Source organism: Pezoporus wallicus, unplaced genomic scaffold (assembly GCF_028554395.1).
Source record: "Pezoporus wallicus isolate ANWC-B61680 ecotype Strahan unplaced genomic scaffold, APGP_CSIRO_Pwel_v1 contig_13223, whole genome shotgun sequence".
Classification (NCBI taxonomy): Eukaryota; Metazoa; Chordata; class Aves; order Psittaciformes; family Psittacidae; genus Pezoporus; species Pezoporus wallicus.
This window is the reverse complement of record NW_026638627.1, coordinates 193,912-219,964: the sequence shown is the minus strand read 5'-3', so window position 1 is coordinate 219,964 and position 26,053 is coordinate 193,912. Positions and strand designations below refer to the sequence as shown.

The following is a 26,053-nucleotide window of genomic DNA, read 5'->3' as shown; positions in this document are numbered from 1 at the left end:
CAGACAGACTAACGTAAAGAGGAAACATAGTCTCTTGCTCTTGCTGGAGATCTTCAGGTGCTCTCCTTGCCAAGAATTTCGCACATAGAGTTCTGTTACTTCTCCTTGGCAGTTTAGAGGAAACACTTGTTTTCCTGGATCTAAAGGGAGCAGTAAAATATCAGTGTTGCTGTGATGGAGGAACTAGTGGGCATAAATAGCATTGATTTCTCTTTTTTGATTCTGGGGTGAAGGGTTGGGCTGGGTGGGAGTAGTTTGCTGCGCTAAATTAAAAAGGAAGATTGACTGATGCTTTGGCCAAGGTGAAAAAGTACAGGCAGAAAAATTAACACCCCATTTCCCTTTTTTCTCGCCTGAATTACTGCAGGATAAAACAAGTGTGGGAAGGAACTCTGTGTAGTTTGATGTGTTGCCATGTTATATGATGCCAGACTTTGCTTGGTTGCAGAGAAAACCATAAATGCCAAAAGTAACTTTGCTGCTATTTTGACTGACCCCAAAGCATGGTGTTAAATGAAGCTTTCTCTTTCAGGTGTGGACTGGAACTTGGACACCTCACATGAACAGTGTGCATATGAACCAACTGGGCTGAGTGGGATCAACTTGCTAGCCTCGAGATTCCTTTTTGGCAGAGGAAAACACAAGTGGCAGAAACAGTTTATGTTCTCTCAGATCATTCTACTGATGTGCTTGACTGAAGTGTGTAGGCTTTTTGCAGAAGAACTTACTAACTGACCTTTTTCTGTGAACATTGTGACCGCCCATTCCCCACCATCATACGTTTCAACTTAGTTAGCCTTTATTCTTTCCTTTCTTTTTTTTTTTGTGTGTGTGTGTTTAGGGATTTTTTTTTCCTCCTTTTTTTTTGCCTTTTTTTTGTTTGTTTGTTTGGGTTTTTTGTTTGTTTTTTTTTTCTTTTTATATGACTTTCTGTTGAAGCTGTTCTTTGGCTGGTTGGTTTTAGTACTGTAAACTGCTTCTGAGCAAACACAGAAATTTAGCAAAACTTATGTAAACTTGATCCTGAAGTTTTAGAATGGCAAATAAATGTACAATTGTTTACATAACAAATGGCTAAGCAGAAGTAAATTTCAGTATGTCAGTATAGAGGCTCTACTTTACGTAGACTTAAATTAATGTGAGATATGTACCTTCATATTCAGAAATCTGGATGTTTCCTTCATACATTAAACTATTAATAAGCATAACTTTTCTATTTGTGTAATTTAAGTACATTATAATGAAAAAGGGGCATTCTCTGAGGGCTTTTCCCTTGTGTGTGGTGGATTCTCTGAGAAGGCATGCAGCAGTTGGAACCAGATCTTTTGAGAGTTTCTGTTTTTCCTTCTGTTGAAAGGCTTTTCAGCAAAAAGCACCCCAGAAAACAGCCTTTTGGCACATGCAGTCCTTTCCACACTGAGCTCCCTCCCCTACTTGCCTGGTAAATGGCATCAACATATCACACTGCAGCATCTAATAGAAGTTTATTCTTGCAGTTGGCTTGGTGCAGCAAGGTGTGCTCTCTTCCACGAGTGCTCCCAGAACTGTTCCTCTGGCTCCTTCCTTTGTCTACAAAAGTAATTTCAGAACACATAGTTGGTGTTTTCACCACAAGTCTCTTCAGGGATAATGAGGCTTTTAGGGTTCAGCTTAGCTCATAAAGTCAGCTCCAAAGGAGAGCTTATTTTGAAACAAGTGTCTTTGTTCTAGGGGATCATCTTTATCCAACCCTTGTTCCAAAAATCCCAGTAAACCATGGAGATATATTGGGAGCGTCCAAGTGTGAATTCCCTTACAGTCATTGTCAGGAGCTGTCACATTTTCACTCACCAACTTGGAGTTGCTTGGAGTGAATGGCAAGACCAGGAGCATTTCTCAGGGGGTTTGTGAGACAACACCAAGGCAGCTCCAGTCAGGAAGCCTATTCGGTTTGTGTAGATCTGCTTTCAACCATAGGTACAAATCAGATGTACATTTGGGCAGGACAAGGGGGGACCAGCATGGTCTGTTGCTGGTTATTCTGTAAGGAGGAAGGCTGAAGGAAAGCCTGGCTTTTCTTTGCTCTGTCACTTGGAGTCAACTCTTCTGTGTTACTACCCTGAGATACCCACACTGGGAAAGAAATATCCCGGATGAGTTATATAGGCTGCTGTTAAGAGGTGCTCTTTTGTTATTATGGTACTCCTTTAAAGGCCAGAAGAAAAGAACACTTGTCCAAAGAACCTCTTAAATACCTGAGAAGTACCAGTGTATCAGAAAGTGTGGTCCATACCTATGTCCAGATCCATACCTTTAGGTGATGTTCTAAGTAAGCTCTTTTTTCCGCTTGTCAGATCACCTGAATTACACTGTGTAAAGACCTGGTTGTACCAAAATGGCTACTGAACTGAAGAAGGGCTAAGAGAAACGGCTTAAATTCCATTCCTGTGGGGAATAGTGCCCTTCCAGCTCTGCACGACCTGCAGCCCTCTCCTAGAAGTTTTCGCTTAAGCCGTCAATGCTTTACAGGATTATTTGTGGTGTCACCAAGAGATAATCCCAGTGACAAATAGTGCCCAGTGTTTATTAAAACCGTGGGTTCTGGGGGTCAGGAAAACGGAGAGTGTGTTTTGTTGACTTGAAAAATCAGGCCAGGGCAGTGGAGTGTGGGTGGTACTGGTGTGGTGTTGAGTTGAATTCATGGTGTTCTGGGGGGTGAGAGGATCTGGAAGTGGAGTGAGGAACATTTGGGGGTTGTGTTTGGGATGTTTTTTTTTTTGTCGTTGTTGCCTTTTTGGGTTGTGATTTACACGATCATGCTTTTTATTTGACCGGTACAGAACAGGTACGTACTCCTTGTTGGACGTGGGAGGTCGCCTTTATTAAAGAAAGATAAACCGTGCTCTAGAGTGCCCGCAGTGGCTCCCTCATGCTCTGCGCGCACTGAGGCGGTTTTCCCCCCCCTCCCCTCCGTGCCGTGGCAGAGGTAAGCAGACACGGTTCACCCCGCGCAGGCTTCCCGGCAGTGAGCAGTGACCTCCGCGCCCGGCCCACCCGCTAATGAGGCGCTATCAGCTGCCGACATGCCCTCAGCCCTCTTCCTTCCCTCTGCCCTCAACCGCTATGTCCGCCGCGGCGCCTGGCGCGTGCGTGGCACCGCCCCCTGGCGGAAACTGTCAGCCATGTGGCGGCTGGCGCGGGCGGGCGCCGCTCGGTTAGCGGCGGCGGGAGTCCCGGCCGCGCCGCTCGGAGGCCCCGGCGGCTGGTACGAGTGGTGGTCGCAGTCGCCGCCTGTGCACTGGGCCGAGGGCGGTCTGACGGCCCTGCAGGCGTCCGCGGGGCTGCCGTGGTGGGCCGCCATCGCCTGCGGTGCCGCCCTTCTCCGCACCGCCGTCACCTTGCCGCTGGCCGCGCACCAGTGCCGGCTCCTGGCGAAGGTGGGTGCCTTAAAGTTTACTAAGCGTTTTTGTTGCTAGAGCTGCGGCGATAAAACCGTGAAGTAGCCTCCAGCAGATTCTGAACGCCTGCTTTCTCTAAAGGGAGAAGGGTTGAAATCACCGAAGAGGTTCTCGTGCTACCGCTGCAGCAGAAGGAGCCTGTGCTGTGTGTGGAAAAGTGTGTTTGTTCCTCCCGTTTCTGCTGTTTGTTGTGTATATATAACATATATATACATACACACATACATGAAGCCAGTGGTGTGGTGCTTCGCGGATGCCAGAGCTTAATTTGGTTTGGAATCAGCTAGAGCTTTACTACTTACCGGTGTGTCAGGCTGGTCCATCCAGGTATGGTCGTGGACAGGGTTCGTCAATGACCATGGTTCAAAGAGTGTTACTGAAAAAGAACCATAATGTAATCCTTCCACTGCAGTGTGTTTGGGGTGGGATTTTTGTTTGTTTGTTTCGGTTAAAGTAATGCTTGTTCGTTTTCCCTTTTATTTTGACTGCAGAAGTGATTATCATGTTGCACTCCTGCATAGTGGGGCCTCTTACTCTTCATGATTAGTGACTTCAGTGATTGCAGGGCTGTGTCCTGCTGGGCTTTAGAGCTTTATGAGGGGACATGAAAGGGTGGGGTGTTTTTATTAAGTAAACTAGCTTAAAGGTCACAGTTGCTGAGTGAAGGTAAAAATATTCAGAACAAAATATAAAATTCTAGTTCTGTAGTTATATCTATAATTTCATACACATATATTTTGATATTTTTATATATAGATTTAATTTATATATAGATTATATTCTTAAAGGTCTTTTCTAACCTACCTGGTTCTGTTATTCTCTATAGATTTGCTTACGTATATATGTATAACATACAGGTATGCTTATATTTTATATGCATCTATATTATATATAGATATACATTACACATAAATACATGTATATTTTTATATACTGTATTTTGAGTTGTCTGACTTTTACTGTCAATACTTCGCACGTCATCTTAAAGTGGTTGTGTTGTTAGAAGGTCTTCACAGATAGCACCTTGTCCTTTTCAGTGGTTTTTAATGCCTGTGCAGTATCAGATGGGGAAAGAAACTGGTTGTTATATGCAGGTGTCCATAAACATTTTTCCTTTTCTTTTGCTAGCTGGAAAACTTGCAGCCCGAGATTAAAAACCTGGCTGAGCGCCTTCGCTGTGAAGTTTCTGTTCGTGGAAAGCAGCTGGGTTGGTCTGAAAAGGTGGCCAGGTAAGGTGGAGATTGTATATATGTTACAAGCCCCTTCCAGACTGTGGAACAGCAGAAGGGACAGCCCCGTGCACAGCAGTCTTACATAAAGATTCTGCCCTTACCCAAAGCTGAGATTTTCTTACCACTTCAACTGATTTGTCTTTGTTATACTGACATTCAGAGCATATCTGGTTTAAAGCTCTGTATTTGTGATAGGCTTATAAGGCCAAATCCAGGATTATAATTTTTTTTAAGTTGTTGTCTTTACTTGTGGTCAAAGTTCCCTTAGCTATGGTGATATCTAAATATTGCTTGAATAGTTGTGGTCGTGCTGATTTGTTAGTGTAGTACTGCACTTTGTGGAGTAGCAGTGTGTGGGTCTAAGCTGGATGCTGAGGATCACATAACTGACTGATTGCCTCTGCATTGAGGAAGTTGTGCCCTAGTTCAGGCAAAAGAGCACCATGAAATAGCACGTCAAACAAGTTACTGGTTGCTCTATAACAGCTATTGTGAGAGGACTTCTTTCATTTCTTTCTACAAGGTTCCACTATAAGAAGAATCTGCGGAGAATTATCACGGAGCTGTACATTCGGGACAACTGCCACCCCTTCAAAACCACTCTGCTTGTGTGGGTGCAGGTTCCAATGTGGGTCTGTGTGTCCCTCGCTTTGCGCAACTGCAGTGTCGGTGCCACGAGCTCAGAAGGTGATTCACCTGAACAGACACTCTCTTAACAGTCATTTTTAGTTCATTTACTGTTTTTATAGATGCTTTGTTGCTTAAAGAGCACTGTCTCCTTAGCTTGACATGTAAGCTGATAATATGTCAGCTAAAACCTGCTCCACTACTAAGTTTTTTGACTTAATATATATTTAAGCATAGATAAACAGCTGATAAAGTTGAATTTCAAAAGCTTTGGTTCAGCCTGGAGAAGAGAAGCTGCATGGAGACCTCATAACAGCTTTCCAGTATCTGGAGGGGGCCTAGAAGAATGCTGGGGAGGGACTCTTCATAAGGGACTGTAGTAACAGGACAAGGGGTAACGGATTTAAACTGAAACAGGGGAAGCTCAGGTTGGATATAAGTGTTGTGGTTTAAACCCAGTCAGGTAACTTGTTCACTCACTCCCAGTGAGTTGTGCCGAGCTGACAACAATCGAGGTCCGTCCCCCCCCCCGCACCGGGGCTCTCCCCTTCCCTGCTCCCAGAGGAACGGGGAGGAGGATCAAAGAGTGCAACTCCCACGGGTTGAGACAAGAACAGTCCAGCAACCAATGTACAACACAAATCACCACTGCTACCACCAACGACAACAATGATAAGGGAAAATAACAAGGGAAGAGAATACAATACCACCGGCCAAGAAATGAGTCCCACCCGGAAGCCCGTGTCCTTCCGGGTAACTCCCAGTTACCCCCCACCCCGGGCATGGCGTGCTGTGGTATGGAATACCTCCTTGGCTAGCCTGGGCCAGGCACCCCATCTCTGCTTCCTCACAGCTTCCCCTCCTCCCTGGCAGAGCATGAGCCTCACAAAGTCCTTGGTCAGGGTAAACATCACGTAGCAACAACCGAAAACATCGGTATCATCAGCACTGTTCCCAGGCTGGAAGTCAAAACACAGCACTGCACCAGCTAACACAAAGGACAAACATGACTGCTACTGCTGAACCCAGGACAATAAGGAAGAAGTTCTTTACTGTTAGGGTGGTGAGGCACTGGAATGGATTGCCCAGAGGAGTGGTGAATGCTTCATCCCTGGCAGTGTTCACGGCCAGGTTGGACAGAGCCTTGGGTGACGTGGTCTGGTGTGAGGCATCCCTGCCCATGGCAGGGTGGTTGGAACTGGATGGATCTTAAGGTCCTTTCCAGCCCAAACCATTCTCTCATTCTTTGATTAGGTGCACAGTATACATTGTAGTAGATAAACCACAGTTCATATACGTGAAGAACTTGTGCCTGGACCAGACCAAGACTGCTTTGGTTTGTACTCTTGCAGCAGGAGTTTGCATCACCCAGAGCATCGCTGAGCTCAGCTGTTGCACTCCCATCATTTGAAATAGTGTTGAGCTTTGTGGGATGCTGCCTTAAAAAGCAGTATCAGGGCCTGAGCGCTGGAAACAGTGTGAGGCATTTTGTGAGGGTGTGTGAATGTTTAATTATTTTGTGGTCTTCTGAAGACAGAGTTTACTGGGAAAAAAAAAAGTCTTGGAATTTTTATGGTTCGAAAGTATGCTTAGCAGGTGGTATTACCCATCCCACAGCACATTCATTATTAATCTGTGGGGTTTTTTTTGCATGTGAAATTTCATGTGACATACTGTAGACAGGGTGATTGTGGGGGGATTTTTTTTTTAACAAAAATACTGATATTTTGGTTTTTTTTAGAAGAGAATTTATAGTTATTTCTTCTAAAAAATATAGCAGGTCATACAGTTATTAAGAAAAATATCATTATTTCAAACCCACAAAATATGTAGTGGCTGTAGGTTGTAGTATTGCATATTTTCCTCATTGGTTTGTAAGGTGGAGGTTGAGATCCAGCTAATTTTTATCACAGCTTTACCTGACCCTGCCACTAGCCAAGTTGGGTCTCAGCTTTTATCTCAGCCCCCCCCCCTTTTTTTTTTTTTTGCACTTGTGTTGATAGCAGATTGCCTTGAAACACGATTTAAACTCAAGATTTCTTCTTTACCAATATTTATTGTATAGTTAAAACATCCCTAGAAACTTGGATGATTTGATTATTGTTACTGTGTTCAGCAGTAGCAGTCATTTTTCTCCTTCTTAGTAGCTGGTGCAGTGCTGTGGTTTTGGCTTTAGTCTGATGACAGTGCTGATAACATGTTGATGTTTTTAGTTGCTGCAAAGTAATGCCTACTCCAGTCAAGGACTTCTCAATCTCTTGCTCTGCCAGTGAGGAGGGGCACAAGAAGCCAGGAGGAAGCAGAGACAGGACATCTGACCCAAACTAGCCAAAGGCCAATTCCATACCATAGCACGTCATGCCCAGTATATAAGCTGGGGGGAGTTATCCGGAAGGCTGAGATTGCTGCTTGGGTCAGGCTGGGTATTGGTCAGCGGGTGGTGAGCAGTTTTATTGTGCATCACTTGTGTGTATTGTTTTATTTTCCTTTTCCCTTTTTAGTTCTGTATTCTCTTCCCTTGTCATTTCCCTTATCATTATTATTATTGGTGGTAGCAGTAGTGATTTGTGTTATACCTTAGTTACTGAGCTCTTATCTCAACCCGTGGGAGTTACATTCTTTTGATTCTCCTCCCCATCCGTCTGGGAGCAGGGTGGGGAGGAAAGGGGGAGTGAGCAAGTGTCTGCGTCATTCTGAGTTATGGGCTGGGCTTAAACCATGACGATTGTAATATGTGGTACAGTTCTAACTAACCTGAGGTAGCAAATAATGCTTAATTCCATGTTTTCTTTGAACTTGTAGTTCAGGAGGCTTTCTCAGCAGGCGGAGCGCTGTGGTTCACAGACCTCACGGCACCAGACTCTACATGGATTCTGCCAGTTTCACTTGGGCTTGTGAATTTGCTGATAGTGGAGGTATGTTGGTGGAAGGAATAGGATGATTGCAAACAGATAGTTGTTTTTATAGACTTTTAAGACAGTATTACCCAGTTACAAAATATGGCCACATATTGGTAGTTTCAGATTATCACTGCTCGAAATGCATTGGGCAGAGCTGAAAATTAACTTAATTGTACGTATTTGAATGTGTGGGTTCTTGTTTAGAGATGACAGATTCTCATGTGACCTGTCTCTGATAATTCATTGGTTTTACTTAAGCCTCAGTAAAATTTAGTCTTGACTCTGAAGCTCCTCTTAAGAGTGACATTCTAATCAGTTTCTGGAGTGTTAAGCATCCAAAGCGTATGTGGGGTTTCTCGGTTTGTTCTACTGCCTGTGATTTGTTACTGCATTGTGACCAAAAGTAACAATATTATGTTTTCTTAAGAAATTGAAAAAATCCAGAATTTTTTTGGATTGTAGCAGTATGATTGAAATGGAAGATGCAAAATGAAAGTAAGGCATGAATGAGAGATCTGTGTTGCAGGAAACCCTTTGCCATCTTTCTCATGTTAGTCATTTCCAAAAGAACTTGTTTACAACTCTGGGTTTCTCCTCTTTCAGATCTTTGCTGCACAAAAAATGAAAGTTTCCAGGTTCCAGAAGCTTATTACAAACTTCTTTCGAGTGGTGTCAGTAGTAATGATCCCTGTTGCTGCAACAGTCCCCTCTGTAAGTGCAGAGTCTTGCCTGGTGCCTCCATTAACCTGTGACTCCAGTATGATCCTAGTACTTCAAAAGCAGCCCAGATGCTGCTCTTTAATACATCATTCTCTCTATTACAAGGTGTTTTGTCTAAGTGTATGTTTAAATTCTTGGCAAGTTTGAAATATTTTTGTTTAAGAGGGAAGAACCTGCAAAGTTAATGTTTCTAAACGTCGTTTTCACAAACTGGGGTTTGGAAACACATTCAGAACAGCTTAGTATCCTCTTTGTGATCTCAAAAGTGAGAGGAAAACTTTATATAAGGACACATAGACAAAATGTTTGCTTGCTGTCAGAAGTAAACAGCAGAGTTAATAACTCAAGAATATTCCCACAATTTTATTAAAACACTTTACCAGGTGTTTTTCTACTTGTGAACATAAAAATAATTACCTGGTTGTTTGGCTCATCAACTTAGAGTTGGAAACATAGAAGTTTAAGCAAGTTTAATATGAATTAATTTATGAACTGTTGTCAAGCTTCAGTGTAGATGACTCTTTTTCCCAGAGGAGATGAGAGAGTGAAAAATACATTTTCAGTGGAAGCCATTATTATTGGGAGGAGTAGTTTTAGGTGAATTCCTTTTCTGGATGACTGGGAGTAAGCAGTGGCTGTAGTTCATGCTAAGCTGCTGAAATGATTTCACGTGAGAGCAAGGAGGCTGAACTGGGCTTGGTCTTGTTGCAGTCCATGGCGTTGTACTGGCTGTGTTCCAGCTTCGTGGGACTCTCTCACAACCTGTTGCTGCGGTCTCCAGCCTTTCGTCGACTGTGTTGGATACCAAGGACCAAATCAGAAACAGATACTCCCTACAGGGATATCCTGTCTGCCTTGGCTACCAAATACAGTTTCAAGAAATGATGTAGTTGGAAATCTCAGAAGAGCTGTCCCACAGATCTTGCAGGGATAATTATGTTTTATTGAGATGTACTTATTTACTGTAAAATGTTGTATCTGGGATTATGTTTATTTTCCAAATAAAGAGCTGGCTGGCCATAAAAAATGGCTGTGCGGCACAAGTGTGTGTTTATTGCGAAGTTTTGACTCGGAATAATCCAGCAATACAGGTTTGCTTCCTGAATTATCACAGGGAATTGTGCAGATGACTCAAATAAAACTGGTTCATCTAGTGGAGCTGATCTGACCCATAGGCTAGTGAACAAGTTTTGGGGTGAGGGAAAAGCCTAGATGGGCTGATACTGTAGTTTAGTTACTGGTTTATTCAGTGAAGACCCCAGTGCAGATTGATTGGAAATCAGGTGTACTTGTTCAGTAACCATCTGGTTCACATGATGTTCTCCATAACAGTTCTGATAGCGCATTTCCTGTAACTGCAGAGTAAAGTGGTTGTCAGTTTCTTACACATTTCATTTGGAATCAGGAGGACAAGTTTCTTGCATAATTTCTGTGAGTGGCAGCACTCTTGTTTCTTCTCAATTTTGTGAATAAAATAGTGCCAGCTGCTTATTGTTTGTACTAAAATGAGGCAACTAGCAGCTTGAAAAAGGTGAATGATGATGAGAAACCAAATACTTCAAATACTGTAAGGGTATTCAGGCTCACATCTCACCTTGCTCTGCAGACTTCTTAAGACCTATGTTGCTGGGAAACTCTGCACATGAATGTCCCTTGGCACAGAAGTCTGTGCAAGGCTTGTCTCATAAAATGTCATTCCTTTTCTTAGAGAACCAGAAATCAGGATCAAGGACACAGCCTTACCTGTATTCTTTGCCATCAGGTGATTGTCATAGTGCAGTCAGGAAGGTTCATGTTTTAATTGTGAAAGCTGGTGCTCATTAATCTTTGATAACCAGAGGTGATATTTAAAATAACAAAAAAAAAAATCTGTGCACTGGGAAAGAGAGAAACAGGTGAAATATCAGGCAGACGTAACAAGCCAACAGTCACATGCTTTTGTTGTGGTGGAAAGAGTCTAATCTTCTGTATTACTTTTGTTCATTTGTTTCCAATAGCCATGAACCTTGAGCAAAAGAAGGGGTTGAAGGAGGTTATTGAGGCTTGGTGTGTAGATAGGACAGGGTTGTTTTTTTCAGAAATGTTTGGAATGAAATGTTACTTATTTTCAGCCCTGATACTACACTTCAGATTGTCTTTTACTTGGAGGTATTTTTGTTAGGGAAGTGCATTATGTATTTTCTCACACTTGCTTCAGAAGCTTATAAAAAACATCTTGTAAATTCTGTTTTCTTATTATATTTTATTTGAATTTAGTATCATCATATGGCTCTTCAGACTGCAGTGTACCTGCTAGACAGGACTGAATGGCAGCAGTAGCAGCTGGGCTTGGTTTCTCGCTGATGGCAGGGTTGGTATCCTGGTCTGGCAGTGTTTCTGGAAGGAGTGAGGTCCTGGCAGTGACCTGGCAAGGTGATGAAGTACAAGTGAAATCCTGCCTTCCCCTGAGATACCTGGTTGTAGGAGGGAAGTTGTTACTCTCAGCAGTTCTTGAGGCCGTATCTGGATGCTCCTTCCAGTTATGGGCTCCCCAGCACAGCACATCAGTGTGCTGGAACCAGATCCAGGGGAGGGCTGGAAGCTGGAGCCTAGGATGTGCTGAGAGAATGGAGTTTTGTCCAGCCCATCAAGAGATGGCCTTGCAAAGGGAAAGGGGAGATGTATCACTCTCTACAAGTGCTTAGTGTGAAGTGGCAAAGGAGATGGAGCCAAGCTTGCCATGGAAGTCCATAGAGGAAGGATGAGAGGCAACAGGGACAAGCTGGAAAAGTTTCAGAACTGATAGAAAACCGTTTTTTTTTTTTCTTCAAGGATGGTCCCATGCCTGGTATCCTGGAGTTTGAAATTATAGGACCTACATTGCTGGAGGTACTTTGAAGTGCCAACCAGGCAAGGCCCTGAGGATCCTGCTTTAATGGGCCCTGCAGCGAACAAGAGTTGGACTAGAGACCTCCGGAATTTGCTTTCTAGGTGCATGGTTCTGTGATGATATTACTGTCTTACCTGGAGAAATATCACAGATTATTAAGAAGAACAATTTTCAAGCATACAACTGGGAGCAGAGCAATTGGTTGGAGTAACTAAGGATGTTTTTGTTTGTGGAACAGGTGGAAACAGTGATAATTACAAAATGGAAGTTGTACTCCCCATTACCAAACTGATAGCTTTAACTAGTATTTTTACTAGTATTTTACTAATATTTTTATTACTGAATTATGTAGCTGTTGTCCAGGCCTAATGCAAGTTGGCATGATGATGCAGTCCTAAATAGACTGTAGTTCTTCCTGTCCAGCCTTACTCTTGCATTACTGTAGCTGCTGTAACTCATTTTGTACTGTGCCAACGGAAGAAGTATCCTAACCTTTCAGTTTGGCTGGAGTAGACAGTGATATAGATCTTAAAAATGTCTACATTTGATTAAATTAATGGTATCTGTTGAAATACACCCTAACAGTGAGTTTTCTGTAAAATAAAACCAAGCTGCTACTTCATGTACAGTTTTTCAACTTCAGTCAGTAAATCCTGCTCCACAAATTCTTTAAATACTTTCCGTATAATCAGAAGCACTGGAATTTCTAAGTTGCTTTTTCCTAACATTACTGAAAAACCCACCCAGAAAGTAGTAACAGCTACCATAAACCCCCTGGAATCTCTTGAGAATATTAACCTGATCTCTAACAGTAGCGGAAACAAATAAAATTGAATAATTGTTTCTACTCTGCCATGCTGGATGAAAAATCTGGAAAAGGGGATTATTAAATACCATTCCAGGCACGAAAGAAGGTTCATGAGTTGCAGCCACAGAACTGCCTTAAAGCTGCTGAAGAAAAAAGATAGGACAAGCTGTAAAATAAACTGCAAGGCAGCAGGTGTGTGTTCCACCCTAGGTGGAAGAAAATTTTTGTTGAGTGGCTATTATATATAGCCACATACCTTTAGACATGCATGGACACACAATTTTCTGCTGTCTCTCTTGCAGCCTTTCTTCACAGTTCTGGTGTTTTAAGAAGAGAGTTTTATGTTTGCTCCTAATTTTCAGATTAAAAGCAGTGGCAGTTCAGCTACGTGAGCTCAAATAAGAATTACCACTGTGAGAGTACACTTTTAACAGATTCTTTTTGAGTTAAAAGTAACACTGAATAATCATGCTTAGGCCCTTAAAGAAAACCGTTATTTTTGTTTCAACATCATGAGATGCAAAAGCAGAATGTAATTCCACACAGTTTGTTTCTAGTTCGGTGTTAATTGATACTTCAGTGCTTCTCCATGGCTGAGAGGGCTATAGGTGGAGAGACTTGAGGTAGAGCTGAGTTCCTCATGTATATCTGAGTCACCAGTAGGCAACCTTGCTTTGCAGACACCGGTTCTTCACATGACTAACAGGCTTAGAGCAGAAGTTGAGCTCACAGCACCTCATGGTTCATTAGTGTCAAGATATGGCATGTTCAGTGTGATGAATATCCATGTGGCACTGCAAGACTGAACATAGCACTGACCATTTTATTCTGTAGCTTCTTTGCCTGTTCCATAATTGTTTCTTTCTCCCAGAAGTCTTTCTCCTAGAAGTATATTGAAGCATCTGAAGAGCGATCAGCTGTGCTTGTATACCTGTCAGTGTATTCTTTAGTAAGAGAAATGAAATCCAGAACTGGTAACCATGTTTTACATAAATTTCCTAGACTTCATCTCTGGTTAGGGAGAATGAGAATAGTCCATTTTATAGGAAACTTTATCCTAGCCTTTTTTTTCTAGGCCTTTAAATTAACATTTGTTGATCATACAGTATCCATATGTCTTTGATCCTCCTTTTTCCTGTTTAATTTATAAATGCATATTTTTCTATACTTTTTCTTGAATAGATGCACCTTAATAATTGTGTAGATTAACTTGGAGATAAGTATGTGGATTTTGAAAGTTTTGTTATATGCCCTCCTTATTCCAAAAACTGCAGTGTGCCTCAATTTAAAGCACACTGTAATGGACTGCTGTGCTTTGTGTAAATACAGGTTGGATTTAAGAGAGTTTTCTTCCCCAAAATGAAGGGTAAGGAATTAATTGTTTCTCCTACAGTGGCTTTTTGGCACTTTGACAAGCATGTTGAGGCTTTTGAAAAGGTATGTAAAGTCAGTTTTCCATCTGAGGATGTTAATTGATACCACTAACAATATGTTGCAGCATTCTGCCTGCTGTATAGATCTCTGCTCCTACAGCTGTGACTTTACAGCTAGGGATGCGATACCATCTCTGAGTGAGAACAGCAATTCTGGACAAGAAGCGTAGATGTCCTTGTGCTAATAATGCTACATTTCCAGATGTGGCAGCTTTACTTGTGGAGATGTGTGCACTGTCTGGTTATGCATCTCAGAATGTCAGTGATAGAGCTACTTCTGTGTACTCCTAGGATATTCTTATGCCAAACCCCCTTCTGTGTGTGTGAAATGAGGCAGCACAAAGCATCTTCTCTAATGTTACTTAAAAACTCAAAAACCCCAGGTAAGGAGGAGGTGATGGGTGGGGTCAGAGTTGAGTTGATAAAGCCCTTTCCGGGGTTGTGTCTGATGTAGGAAATCGTTTCTAGATGTTTAGAGGGTGTTACAGGTCTTTCTGAATGTCATCTTGTAATTTTCTGCCTGCTGAGATTATTGGAAAAAGACAATGTGCCGAGGTAATGTGGATTTTTGGCTGGTAAAATAGCAGTAGGGGGAGCTGTTACTCTGCAGCTCGGGAGAAACAGTCTGCATGGTTGCTCTGAAAGGGGTTTGTGTTTCCCACTTGAGAGCAGGGAATGCTGCAGCTTCTGCGCAGGGCCTTAAACCAGATAGGTCTCCTTTGTAGTAAAAAAATAACATGAGATATCTTGGGAAGCATATGGAGACTGATCACTGAAAAATACATCACACGGGTTAATGACTGTTGGGTCACCAAATGTTTAGTACGTGAAATTTGCCTTCTTAGATTCGCCGTTGTTTTCTGGTGTGTTTGAAAGACTGCTGCTTTTCAGGATTTGAGTCACCCTAGGGTTTGGAGGAGAAGCATCTTTGTTTTCCTTGGCATTATGTCTCTGCTGAAGGAAGCAATAAGTAGCGTATCACAGTATGTTAGAGATTGGAAGGGACCTCAAAAGATCATCTAGTCCAATCCCCCTGCCGGAGCAGGAACACCTAGATAAATATAGGTATATAGATATATAGGTAAACAGCATATTTAGTGGAATTACATGCAGCTATAGATGCAGGTACACCGTATGTTTTCATAAATATATATTCTTATATGGTGATAATCACATGTACAGTGAGAAGCTAGGAGATCCTTGTCATGGGAAAGGTGTGTGGGATGTCTGCCACAGCAAATGTTGACGTGGTTCCCATTTAAAAGGGGGACTCGACTGTCAATTGTGATAAGCATTTAAATTAAGTATTATTATATTAAATGCTTTGTAAGAGTTAGTTTGATATGTCATATACAACTTGCCTGTTTCTCGTTTCTTTCTGAAATCCCCATGAATCCATGGCAGCAGAAAGGTTTCTGTGCTGAACTCAGTATTCCAAGACTTAGTGTGCGGCTGTTTTCTCCATTGCAAATGTTGTGTTTCAGGTCTGAGCAAACTGTGCACCAGAGATAAATCTGGGGATTTGTACACAGATGGAAGCTTCTACTTGCATAAAACTTTAGCACTAACTTTGTCAGTTGAATGTCTTCTACCGTACGAACAAATTTTCAGTGCTGTTCTACCAATATGCAGCAGTTTGTCAATCTAAATGCTTGGTTCTCTATTTATTTTACACCTTTTTAATTCTTATTAAATCTTTAATTTAAATTTTAAAATGTAATTCTTATTAATTCTTACCTTGTAAAAACACACCCGAGGTCTGACAGGGCAAGTTAAAAGAAAGGAAGGTTCCTCTGATGAATGTATTTGGAGGTGGGTATCTTACAGTATTATTTTAGATGAAACCTGAGCTTGGAAGAGAGTTGTTGAAATAACACAGTTACCTAGGAGGGAAGCGGTACTCAAGGAACTGAGATCAGTCAATTTACATTCAACTCACTACAAGAGGTCAATGGCTCAGTGTCCAAGCAGAGATCGGTAACAAGTGGTTTCCCTCAGGGATTGGTGTTGAGACTGGTCTTATTCAAAGTCTTTGTCGCTGACATGGACGGTGGGATTGAGTGAGCCCTCAGCAAGTTTGCCGATGACACAAAGGCCCAGTTAGAATTAAACTTAGCTAGAGGTATTAAAGATAACAGGAAGGGATTCTACAGGTACATAGCAAATAAAAAACAGACTAGGGAGAACGTAGGCCCCCTCAGGAAGCTCTCAGGAGAACTGGCTACACAGGATTTGGAGAAGGCTGAGGTTCTGAATGACTTCTTTGCCTCGGTCTTCACTGGCAAAGGCTCTGACCAAACCACCCAGGTCTTGGAAGGCAGATGCAGGGACTGTGAGAATGAAGACCTTGGGCCCACTGTAGGAGAGGATCTGGTTCGAGACCATCTTAAAAATCTGAACGTGCACAAGTCCATGGGTCCTGATGAGATCCGTCCTGAAGGAGATGGTGAATGAAGTTGCGAAGCCGCTGTCCATCATATTTGAGAAATCATGGCAGTCAGGTGAAGTTCCCCATGACTGGAAAAAGGGAAATATAATCCCCATTTTAAGAAGGGGAAAATGGAAAACCCAGGGAATTACAGACCAGTCAGTCTCACCTCTGTGCCTGGCAAAATCTTGGAGCAGATTCTCCTGGAAGGCATGCTAAGGCACATGAAAATCAACAAGGTGCTTGGTGACAGCCAGCATGGCTTCACTAAGGGGAAATCCGGCCTGACCAATTTGGTGGCCTTCTATGATGGGGCTACAGAACTGATGGACAAGGGTAGAGCAGTTGATGTCATCTACCTGGACTTGTGTAAAGCGTTCAACACTGTCCCACACGACATCCTTGTCTCTAAATTGGAGAGACATCAATTTGATGGATGGACCACTCGGTGGATAAAGAACTGTCTGGATGGCCGCGCACAAAGAGTTGTGGTCAGTGGCTCAATGTCTGGCTGGAGACCAGTAACGAGTGGCGTCCCTTCAGGGATCGGTGTTGGGACCGGTCTTGTTTAACATCTTTGTTGCTGACATGGACAGTGGGATTGAGTGCGCCCTCAGCAAGTTTGCCGATGACACCAAGCTGTGTGGTTCGGTTGATACGCTGGAGGGAAGGAATGCCATCCAGAGGGACCTCAACACGCTTGTGAGGTGGGCTGATGCCAACATCATGAAGTTTAACCATGCCAAGTGCAAGGTCCTACACCTGGGTCGAAGCAATCCCAGGCACAGCTACAGGTTGGGCAGAGAAGAGATTCACAGCAGCCCTGTGGAGAAGGACTTGGGGGTGTTGTTTGATGAGAAAATGAACATGGGCCGGCAGTGTGCGCTTGCAGCCCAGAAAGCCAACCATATCCTGGGCTGCACCAAAAGGAGCGTGACCAGCAGGTCGAAGGAAGTGATCCTGCTCTTCTGCTCTGCTCTTGTGAGACCTCACCTGGAGTATTGTGTGCAGTTCTGGTGTCCTCAACATAAAAAGGACATGGAACTGTTGGAACAAGTCCAGAGAAGGGCCACGAGGATGATCAGGGGACTGGAGCACCTGCCGTATGAAGACAGGCTGAGGAAGTTGGGGCTGTTCAGCCTGGAGAAGAGAAGGCTGAGTGGAGACCTCATAGAAGCCTTCCAGTATCTGAAGGGGGCCTATAGGGGTGCTGGGGAGGGACTCTTCATTAGGGATTGTAGTGATAGGACAAGGGGTAATGGGTTAAAACTTAAACAGGGGAAGTTTAGATTGGATATAAGAAGGAAATCCTTTCCTGTTAGGGTGGTGAGGCACTGGAATGGGTTGCCCAGGGAAGTTGTGAATGCTCCATCCCTGGTGGTGTTCAAGACCAGGTTGCACGAGGCCTTGGGTGATATGATTTAGCGTAAGGTGTCCCTGCCCACGAGAGGGGCTTGAAACTAAATGATCTTAAGGTCCTTTCCAACCCTAATTATTCTATGATTCTATGAACTGTTGGAACAAGTCCAGAGGAGGGCCACGAGGATGATCAGGGGACTGGAGCACCTCCCATATGAAGACAGGCTGAGAAAGTTGGGGCTGTTCAGCCTGGAGAAGAGAAGGCTGCATGGAGGCCTCAGAGCAGTTTTCCAGTATCTGAAGGGGACCTATAAGGATGCTGGGGAGGGACTCTTCATCAGGGCCTGTAGTGAAAGGACAAGGGTTGGTGGGTTTAGACTGAAACGGGGGAAGTTCAGGTTAGATCTAAGGAAGAAGTTCTTTACTGTAAGGGTGGTGAGGCACTGGAATGGGTTGCCCAGAGGAGTGGTGAATGCTCCATCCCTGGCAGTGTTCAAGGCCAGGTTGGACAGAGCCTTGGGTGACATGGTCTAGTGTGAGGTGTCCCTGTCCAGGCAGGGTGGTTGGGACTGGATGATCTTAAGATCCTTTCCAACCCAAACTATTCTATGATTGTTTGAATGAGGTTCTGTAATGGTAGGACTCAAAATAGCTGAAATATTCTGGCACAAATCCCATATGGAGAAGTTGGAGCCTCCAGGGTCTATATTATTTTTCTATTCCAAAGCTTTAATCCAGAGCATGTATGGACACTTTCCAAGCCATTGTGAAGTATTCATCAGTACTAATGCAACACAGAAGAGAACTCTGCAAAAGCAGCTCAAGAGGACATAGGGTGAAAATGGGAGTGAGGCAGCTGAAAATCTTTTGTTGGTAATATTGTCAAAAAAAAAAACCAAACCCAAACCCAATGGCCCCATTTTAAGTGCACATTGCCTGCCTCTGCCTAGCAAGCGCAGGTAGGGTTTTCTTCGTGTGCATATAGCTGGGACAGCCTGCTCACGCACATGCTGCATACTCACCTTCTTAATTAATGATTAATGACATTTATCATTGTAAGTTTTTAAAGGTCATATATGTTTCATTCTCTATCTTGGAAATACAGCTTACACTTTGAAAACATGGCTGCAGTGCTTTGCTAGTTTTGACCTGGAAAAAAGACTGTACGCCCAAAAGCTCACCTCCTTTCTCAGCCATGGTAATTACTTTGTTAAAATATGTTGTCTGTACTAAACCCCTTGTCTTGCTCTTCGATGCTGTTTCTAGGGAAGAGGATCGGAGCTTTACTGTTTCCCTTCCTATGATAACATAATTGTTTCCAGTCCATATTGACAAGACCAGTGTGAAGCACAGAAAGATACAATGAGGTTAGATATAAGGAGGAAGTTCTTTACTGTGAGGATGGTGAGGCACTGGCACAGGTTGGCCAAAGAAGTGGTGAATGCTCCATCCCTGGCAGTGTTCAAGGCCAGGCTGGACAGAGCCTTGGGTAACATGGTCTAGTGTGAGGCATCCCTGTCCATGGCAGGGATTTGGAACCATGGAACCAGATGATCTTAATGTCCTTTCCAACCCAAACCAGTCTATGATTGTATGGTCTGTCTCAGGTCAAATTTGTCAGCTGTGGATAGGAAGTAGTCTCAGTAAAACATCTGCTCGATCCTTTATGTGTAACCTTGTGAGTGAGGAACCTTGCAAGCAGTTGTGGCACTTTAGATGGTGAACTTTCTGCAGATGAGCAGGTGGAGGTGGATATCTGGAGGAGAAGTCAGCAGAACTGCTGCTGTGTTTTCTGAGAGAAGACTGAAGCATCTTGAAAAAGTCTGTATTGTATTCTTTCTGAATGGGACCATATTATTTACGGAATGTGATACATAGTTCTGTTTGGCTTAACTTGGTTTCTTCACCTGTGCTGCATGCTTCCCTTTCTGGCTTTACTGAAAACAAAGAAATCGTAAATAAATCACCAAAACCTGAGAGCAAGAAAAGATCTGTGGTTTTAGAGGAGGAGAGAATTTCCTACCTAACTTCCCTCTGCTTACTAGCTTGAAATGCTGTAAGAAAGATGAGTTGGTCAGTGTCACATTCAAGATGGAAATGCCAGTATAATATAACACCATTTACAGGGTGTTGTTTAGATTATTAATAGACAGATTAGCTAGCAGACAGCTAGATAATATGATACTTTGCCAGTCCACCTGGTTGTTCTTTGTGGCTGCTTTAGTGGAAAATCCAGATTCTGAATTCTAAGCTCAGTTACCTGGGTGGATTCCTGGAAGTGCAGGAATTTTTCAAAGGCAAAGTGGCATTTTTGGCGCTTCAGTTCGGTGGTTTCTGGAAAGAAAAAGGTGCTTAAATTGGTTTGAATATGCTGCTGTACACACGGGGGTGCTCAAGCTGTACTTCATGGTGGTAGCTGCTGGGCTAGATTCTAACATCTAGGGCAAGCAGTCAGGCCTCAGATCAAAATGTTTTAGTTCACCTGTCTTTAATATCAGTGCTGTTTCAGAACTCAATCAGCCCATCCCTTTGCAGTGTATGCTGCTCTTCCACCTTGCTGCTGTATCCCTTTGAAGTAACCCAGGGTTTAACACTGCTGATCTCTAAAATGACATGAGCTTGATAGCTGCTCGCTCTTTGTGGGCTGAGGATGCCAAATGGGAATTGGCAGGTGTTGGGACAATCCCTCTTCCTGCCTAGTTGTCTTTGCAAAGCTGTCCTGGGTTCAGCAGTAGCAGTCATGTTTGTCCTTTGTGTTAGCTGGTGCAGTGCTGTGTTTTGACTTCCAGCCTGGGAACAGTGCTGATGATACCGATGTTTTTGGTTGTTGCTAAGTGGTGTTTACCCTGACCAAGGACTTTGTGAGGCTCATGCTCTGCCAGGGAGGAGGGGAAGCCATGAGGAAGCAGAGACGGGGCGCCTGACCCGGGCTAGCCAGGGAGGTATTCCATACCACAGCATGTCATGCCCGGGGTGGGGGGTAACTGGGAGTTACCCAGAAGGACACGGGCTTCTGGGTGGAACTCGTTTCTTGGCCGGTGGTATTGTATTCTCTTCCCTTGTTATTTTCCCTTATCATTGTTGTCGTTGGTGGTAGTGGCGGTGATTTGTGTTGTACATTGGTTGCTGGACTGTTCTTGTCTCAACCCGTGGGAGTTGCACTCTTTCGATCCTCCTCCCCGTTCCTCTGGGAGCAGGGAAGGGGAGAGCCCCGGTGGGGGGGGGGCCTCAATTGCTCTCAGCCCGGCACCACTCACTGGGAGTGAGTGAACAAGCTGTCTGGCTAGGGTTTAAACCACGACAAAAGCCCTTCCTTCCTGGGGCTGTGTGACCAGCTGACAGGAGGACCTCACTTCTTTTATCACTGGTTATTGTTGGACTACCTATATTTAATGGATCTGGCTTATTTCTAATGGTAAATAAAATACTTCTTGTTCCTTTGAAGCTCTGCACAGCTGTAAAAGTAACAGCAGCTGCTGCTCTCCTAAGTGAGGGTTTTAAAGTTTGAAGGATCACAAATAAGTATTCCTTTGAAAGAGGGGGGGAAAATAGGCCAATGGGGAATTTATTCCATATAAGAAGTGGCAGAGAAATATATCCTTAATTGCTTTTTTCATTCTTCCTCCTCCCCCCCCCCCCCCCCAATTTTGTGGAGTAGTTTAGGCCATGATTCTACAATACTACAACAAGACACTGCTGGATCCTCTCAGCACTGCAGCATGGTCTGGATCAAGCTGGACTATGCAGTTGCATTTCTGTCAAAATAGAGGACACATACAAAATCTGTGCTGATGTCAGGGCTTTTTCTGGCAGCATCATGACAGCAGTGGGAGGACTAGGTATGATACTAGATCTAGCAAGAAGTTAGTCACAGAAAGACACTATGTGCTGCAAGCCTGAAGCTACAAAGGTAACCTGCCAGACACTTCTGAACACGTGCAAATCAGCAAAGTGTACTCCTAGCAAGGGATCAGTGGTTTTCATCAGTGTTGCCATGGTGGTTTTGATCAGTTGTTGGTGCTTACAATTATCTCATGGTGCCGTGGGCTTTTGGTTTGGGTAGGGTGTTTTAAAGAGCCCTGTCTAAGTTCAGTGCCTAACTTTAATGGAGATTAAGGTGAGCACATACATCCATACATTCTCTTCTCATTAACACCTTAATGCATTTATCTAACTGGCAGTTCATAATTCAAATGCCTTAATTAACTTTGCACTTGAAGTAATAGTAAATAGCATTTTTTAACCTGCTTTAATTAATATAACCCCCTAGTTGTGGTTTGCCTTCAGCACACACTTGGAAGTTATCCAGTTGTTCAAAGAAAAAGAGTACAAGTCCTTCAGGAGAGGCTGATGCTGCTTTATTAAAAGGTTTGGGCTTCCAGATGAGGGTTATAGCCAGCCTCAGAGCCCAAATGGCTGTTTTTTGCACACTGATTCCCGTCTTCAGGGAGATGGGGGTCCCCTCTGGCAGAGGGGAGGATGCCCCTTTGGGTCTCCTTGCAAGGTGATTGATAAGAATTTGCTGCCATGTGTAGGGTCAGATAGTTAAGCTTGGTAAGCCTCCTCTCCCTGACTGTTCCTCCCAACTGCAGCTACTGTGGCACATTCTTGGGTGACCAAGTTATTCAGTGTTCTGTGGTTTTGACCAGGAGTAGGTGAAATGATAACAAAATTAAGTCTCTGCTTTTACGTAGTACCAGGGTAGAAAATAGCAAAGAAATGTGCAGTATTATCAACTGCAGTGAGTAAAAACTGGAATTCAAACCTATGGTTTTAATCTAATTTCGTACTTAGACTGGTGAATTCAGACCATCATCATCTCTCTGAGGTAGTACTGATAGGGGAGGTAAAGGACCTCGTAAAATGCTGTAAATATAAAGAAACTACTACAACTCACCAAAGCTTTTCCTCTGAATTCTAAGCGTTGTGGTTTGAGCCGTTTTAAGTAATTTTTTTTCCTTCAAACTAATCCCCAGTATTTGTTTTCTGATGATTATTTTTCCTTGTGTGGTATGATAAAATATACTCAAGTACATTATGTTATTATTAGTTTATATACATTTTAGCTTGTTTGCCGGGTATGTGATGAATCACTTGGACAAGAAAGGGTTTGTCCTGGATCAATTAAATTAATGTGATTTGAAGCCCCTGGAAGAGACAGATAATACTTCCAAGCTTTCAGATGGACAATTAATGTTTGTACAAAGAGCCAACATGCTTCTGGGGATTGGCAAACATTTTCACGAAAACAAGTAACAAATGTAATTCTGTTTGCTCCTGGAGCAAGCCAATGTGCAAGTGATGGAATATTAAATGCTGGGGAGCTGATTTGCGTTCAACAGCACACTTGGAAGTTATCCAGTTGTTTGTGCTGAAGATGATTCAGAAAGGTCCCTCTGTTGTTTAATATGTCACATATTTAGAGAGTGATGGAGAGTTTTTACTGAAGGATCACAGTTTGTCCTAAGTGCCAGATAACGTTTCCTGCTCTGAAAACTGTCCTTTTGTTCCAGTCCTCAGATGCTAAATGACTGGAGTGTAAAGACAGACTAGTGCAGCTAGCAGAGAGGAATTCCCTCTTTCTTGCAGTTTCCAGAGGGGAAATACAACAAAAAGTCCTGACTGGCCTGGAAAGGAACCAGCCATTACTGATGTTCCTAGAAGCTAAGGATGGAGGGAAGTGAGGATTACAGTCCTTGTGCCATCCTTTGGGATGGAAAAATTTGTGTGGGAACTGCTGTGCTTCATTTTGCCTGGCAGCATGTCCCCTCTTTTCATCTGTTCACACAGCTGATTCCAGTTCAGCATTCTGCAGGTGAAGCCTAGAGGGCATTTAAATCCTGGAATCTCAAGTTCTGACTTCACGCAACAAGTATGGTGTGGGCAAGACTCTCAGTTATTTGTTTAGGTTTCCCAAGATTGAAGCAAGGCTTTTATCCTGTGTCTAGAGTGTTCCTCAAGTTCCAAGTGTTCATCTCCTACCAACAGCAAATACTTGAATATGCCCTGTAGGTAACAAAGTCTTTACCATGGCAAGCATAGAAGTGATGAAATCTTCCAGCTCTCAAAATCCCTGGTACTCAAATCCCTCTTGAAACAATGGGATATTGTTCTGTATGCTCTGAAGCTTTTTTAGGCGTGGAGAGAGGTAGGGAAGGAAAGCACATTTACCTGTGCCAAGTACCCCGCCTTCCTGTGAGGATTTCACGCTTTTGCATCCACACTTGAACAGGAAAAAGATCTTTTTCATACTTGTTACTCGAGTACAGCTGCAAACTTATGATCCTAGCACAAGCTTGATTTTGGCTTTATGATTCCAAGACTCAGATGTGTGAAATGGAGGGGCCAGAGAGGTTGAAAAGCCTTTTGGAATGTTGATGAGTACCACACACGTCGTAATGGGAAGAATGTTGTTAATTGGAAACAAATGCCAGCCTTCAACAGTTTTGAGGAAAAAGGACTGTTGGATTCAGGAGTTTGTATCTTACTATGTTTGTTTTGAATCTGCCTGGGAACTGTTTCACAGTGCTGATCTGAAGTGGTGTGCGATTGTTTCAGAGTGGATAGAGTGCAAAACCATGGAAAATGATTGATCCTTGGAAGTGCAAGAAGGTGAGAAGAAATCAGCCAAATTACAGCAAGCCAAAAAGTTGCTTTTCCGCTCTGATCTTTGAAGACAGCCTGTTCCACTTTGCACTGAGATGGGCTAGAACTCTTCAAGCAGAGACATGGTGACTTCTGAAATACTTGAGTGGAGGAGAACATCTAACTGGCTTTAGTCTTCATTCCTGTTTCAGGACTGTGATGGATGACTGTTTGTCACTGTGTAGCTCTCACATTGGGAACGTGTGGACAGTGCAGTCCATTTTCCTGTGGGATCATACACACAGGGATGATCTGTTCATTCAAATATGATTGTGTGTTGCAGAAAAGCATGTTGTTCATGTTAATTGAGCTGAATTGAGCTCAACTGAATTGAGCTCAACTGAATTGAGCTCAACTGAATTGAGCCAATGCGGCAGGGCTGTAATGGATGCTCTAGGGTGATAGATGCTGTTTCTGTGGGTGAACTGATGTGGATGCGACAGCCCTGCATTCTGAAATACTTGCGGCAGAGGTGGCAGCTGTGGGTTGCCTCTGCAACAGCTAGACTGGTTTGCAGGTACTTGACATAATATCCTACTGCAATTTGAGTCTTGTATTTGGGGGCTCTGTATTCAGAATAGATCCCATGACTGCAAGGTGGGATTAACTAGCTGCAGAACCTGTTTGAGCTGTCTGTGCTTGCCCAAGGAGGAGAGCTAAGGAATAACTTCCAGCCTGGCACTAAGGAGAAAGCAGAAGACCATTGACCAGCTTGTGATTCCTTTTGTCCTTAACACCTGTGGAAAATGCAAATGGCCAGGAAAAGAACAGCTGTATTCCAATGTGATCCTTGTTGGAAGCAGGTTGTGGTGCAGGAATTCATTTCTGAGTAATAGACATAATTGCCCTTAGGGGCTCAAATTAAAACAGAGGCCCTTTTTGGTTTACATGCTTGACGTAAGCAGATGGAAATCATAGCGAGCATAACTACAGATCTCTGTAGGCCAGGAAACATACTTTCTTAAGGAAGTGAGACTCAGGGTTACTACACTGTAAAAATGCCACATGGTCTAACCTCAGGCAGCTAATAGCATGCTTCAGTGGGAGCTTCTGCAAGCAGAGAAAATCCTCTTCTCTGTAAATGTCTGACCTATTAGGCTAGGAAGGGAATGAGAAACGTGAAACTTGAACTCTCTTTATGGCTGAGAACTTGAGCCCTTTTTGTCTAGAAAATAGCTACGTGATAAAATCTTCTAATAGGGAAAGTAAGTTGCTTATAAATCCATCTAATAAAATACAAATGGAGGCAGTACTCTCTAGGCATGTTGTATCTGCCTTGAGGACGAGTTTGAAACTGAAAGCTGGCAAAGAAGAACTTTTTAGAGGCTTCATATTCATGCTGCCAAAACCTTGTTTTTTATCTTGTGGCTACAACTGAAGGGATTTGCCTTTTTGAGCACTCGCATTCTTAGTGCATTTTGTTAAAGTCTAGCTGGCCTCTCTATGTGCCCGGCCATTTTTTTTCTAAGGTTCTGCAGAGGAACTTGAGACAGCTTCTGAAAATGTTCTCTTTTGTGCCTAAACATGACACTGTTATTCAAACTTGAGATTTGGTCTTGGGTCAAAGTACAATTATACTTGCCCACACCACCATC

General features: G+C 43.2%; 2 protein-coding genes across 4 annotated transcripts in view; both read left to right on the top strand.

The window, feature by feature from the left end:
- ANKRD17 (ankyrin repeat domain 17) overlaps positions 1 to 847 on the top strand; it is a 68,502-nt gene extending 67,655 nt beyond the window's left edge. For all 3 annotated transcript variants that reach the window (XM_057411624.1, XM_057411623.1, XM_057411622.1), the window contains one exon: positions 533 to 847. In XM_057411624.1, the coding sequence (XP_057267607.1) occupies positions 533 to 592 (60 nt within the window). In that variant the 3' untranslated portion in view covers positions 593 to 847. The remainder of the gene's footprint in view (positions 1 to 532) is intronic.
- Positions 848 to 3,161: 2,314 nt separating this feature from the next.
- Positions 3,162 to 9,945, top strand: LOC130600377 (cytochrome c oxidase assembly protein COX18, mitochondrial). The gene is made up of 6 exons (XM_057411630.1): positions 3,162 to 3,416; positions 4,566 to 4,666; positions 5,193 to 5,356; positions 8,099 to 8,211; positions 8,800 to 8,907; positions 9,628 to 9,945. The coding sequence occupies exons 1-6, from the start codon at positions 3,162 to 3,164 to the stop codon at positions 9,799 to 9,801; spliced, it is 915 nt and encodes a 304-aa protein (XP_057267613.1). The 3' UTR covers positions 9,802 to 9,945.
- The last annotated feature ends 16,108 nt before the right edge of the window (positions 9,946 to 26,053 follow it).

Bases quoted from the DNA above. Each gene is read 5' to 3' on its own strand.
- LOC130600377 (XM_057411630.1), top strand. From the start codon at position 3,162: ATGTGGCGGCTGGCGCGGGCGGGCGCCGCTCGGTTAGCGGCGGCGGGA. The intron at 5,357-8,098 runs GTGATTCACCTG...TTGAACTTGTAG, and splicing joins CGGTGCCACGAGCTCAGAAG to TTCAGGAGGCTTTCTCAGCA. The intron at 8,908-9,627 runs GTAAGTGCAGAG...GTCTTGTTGCAG, and splicing joins TTGCTGCAACAGTCCCCTCT to TCCATGGCGTTGTACTGGCT.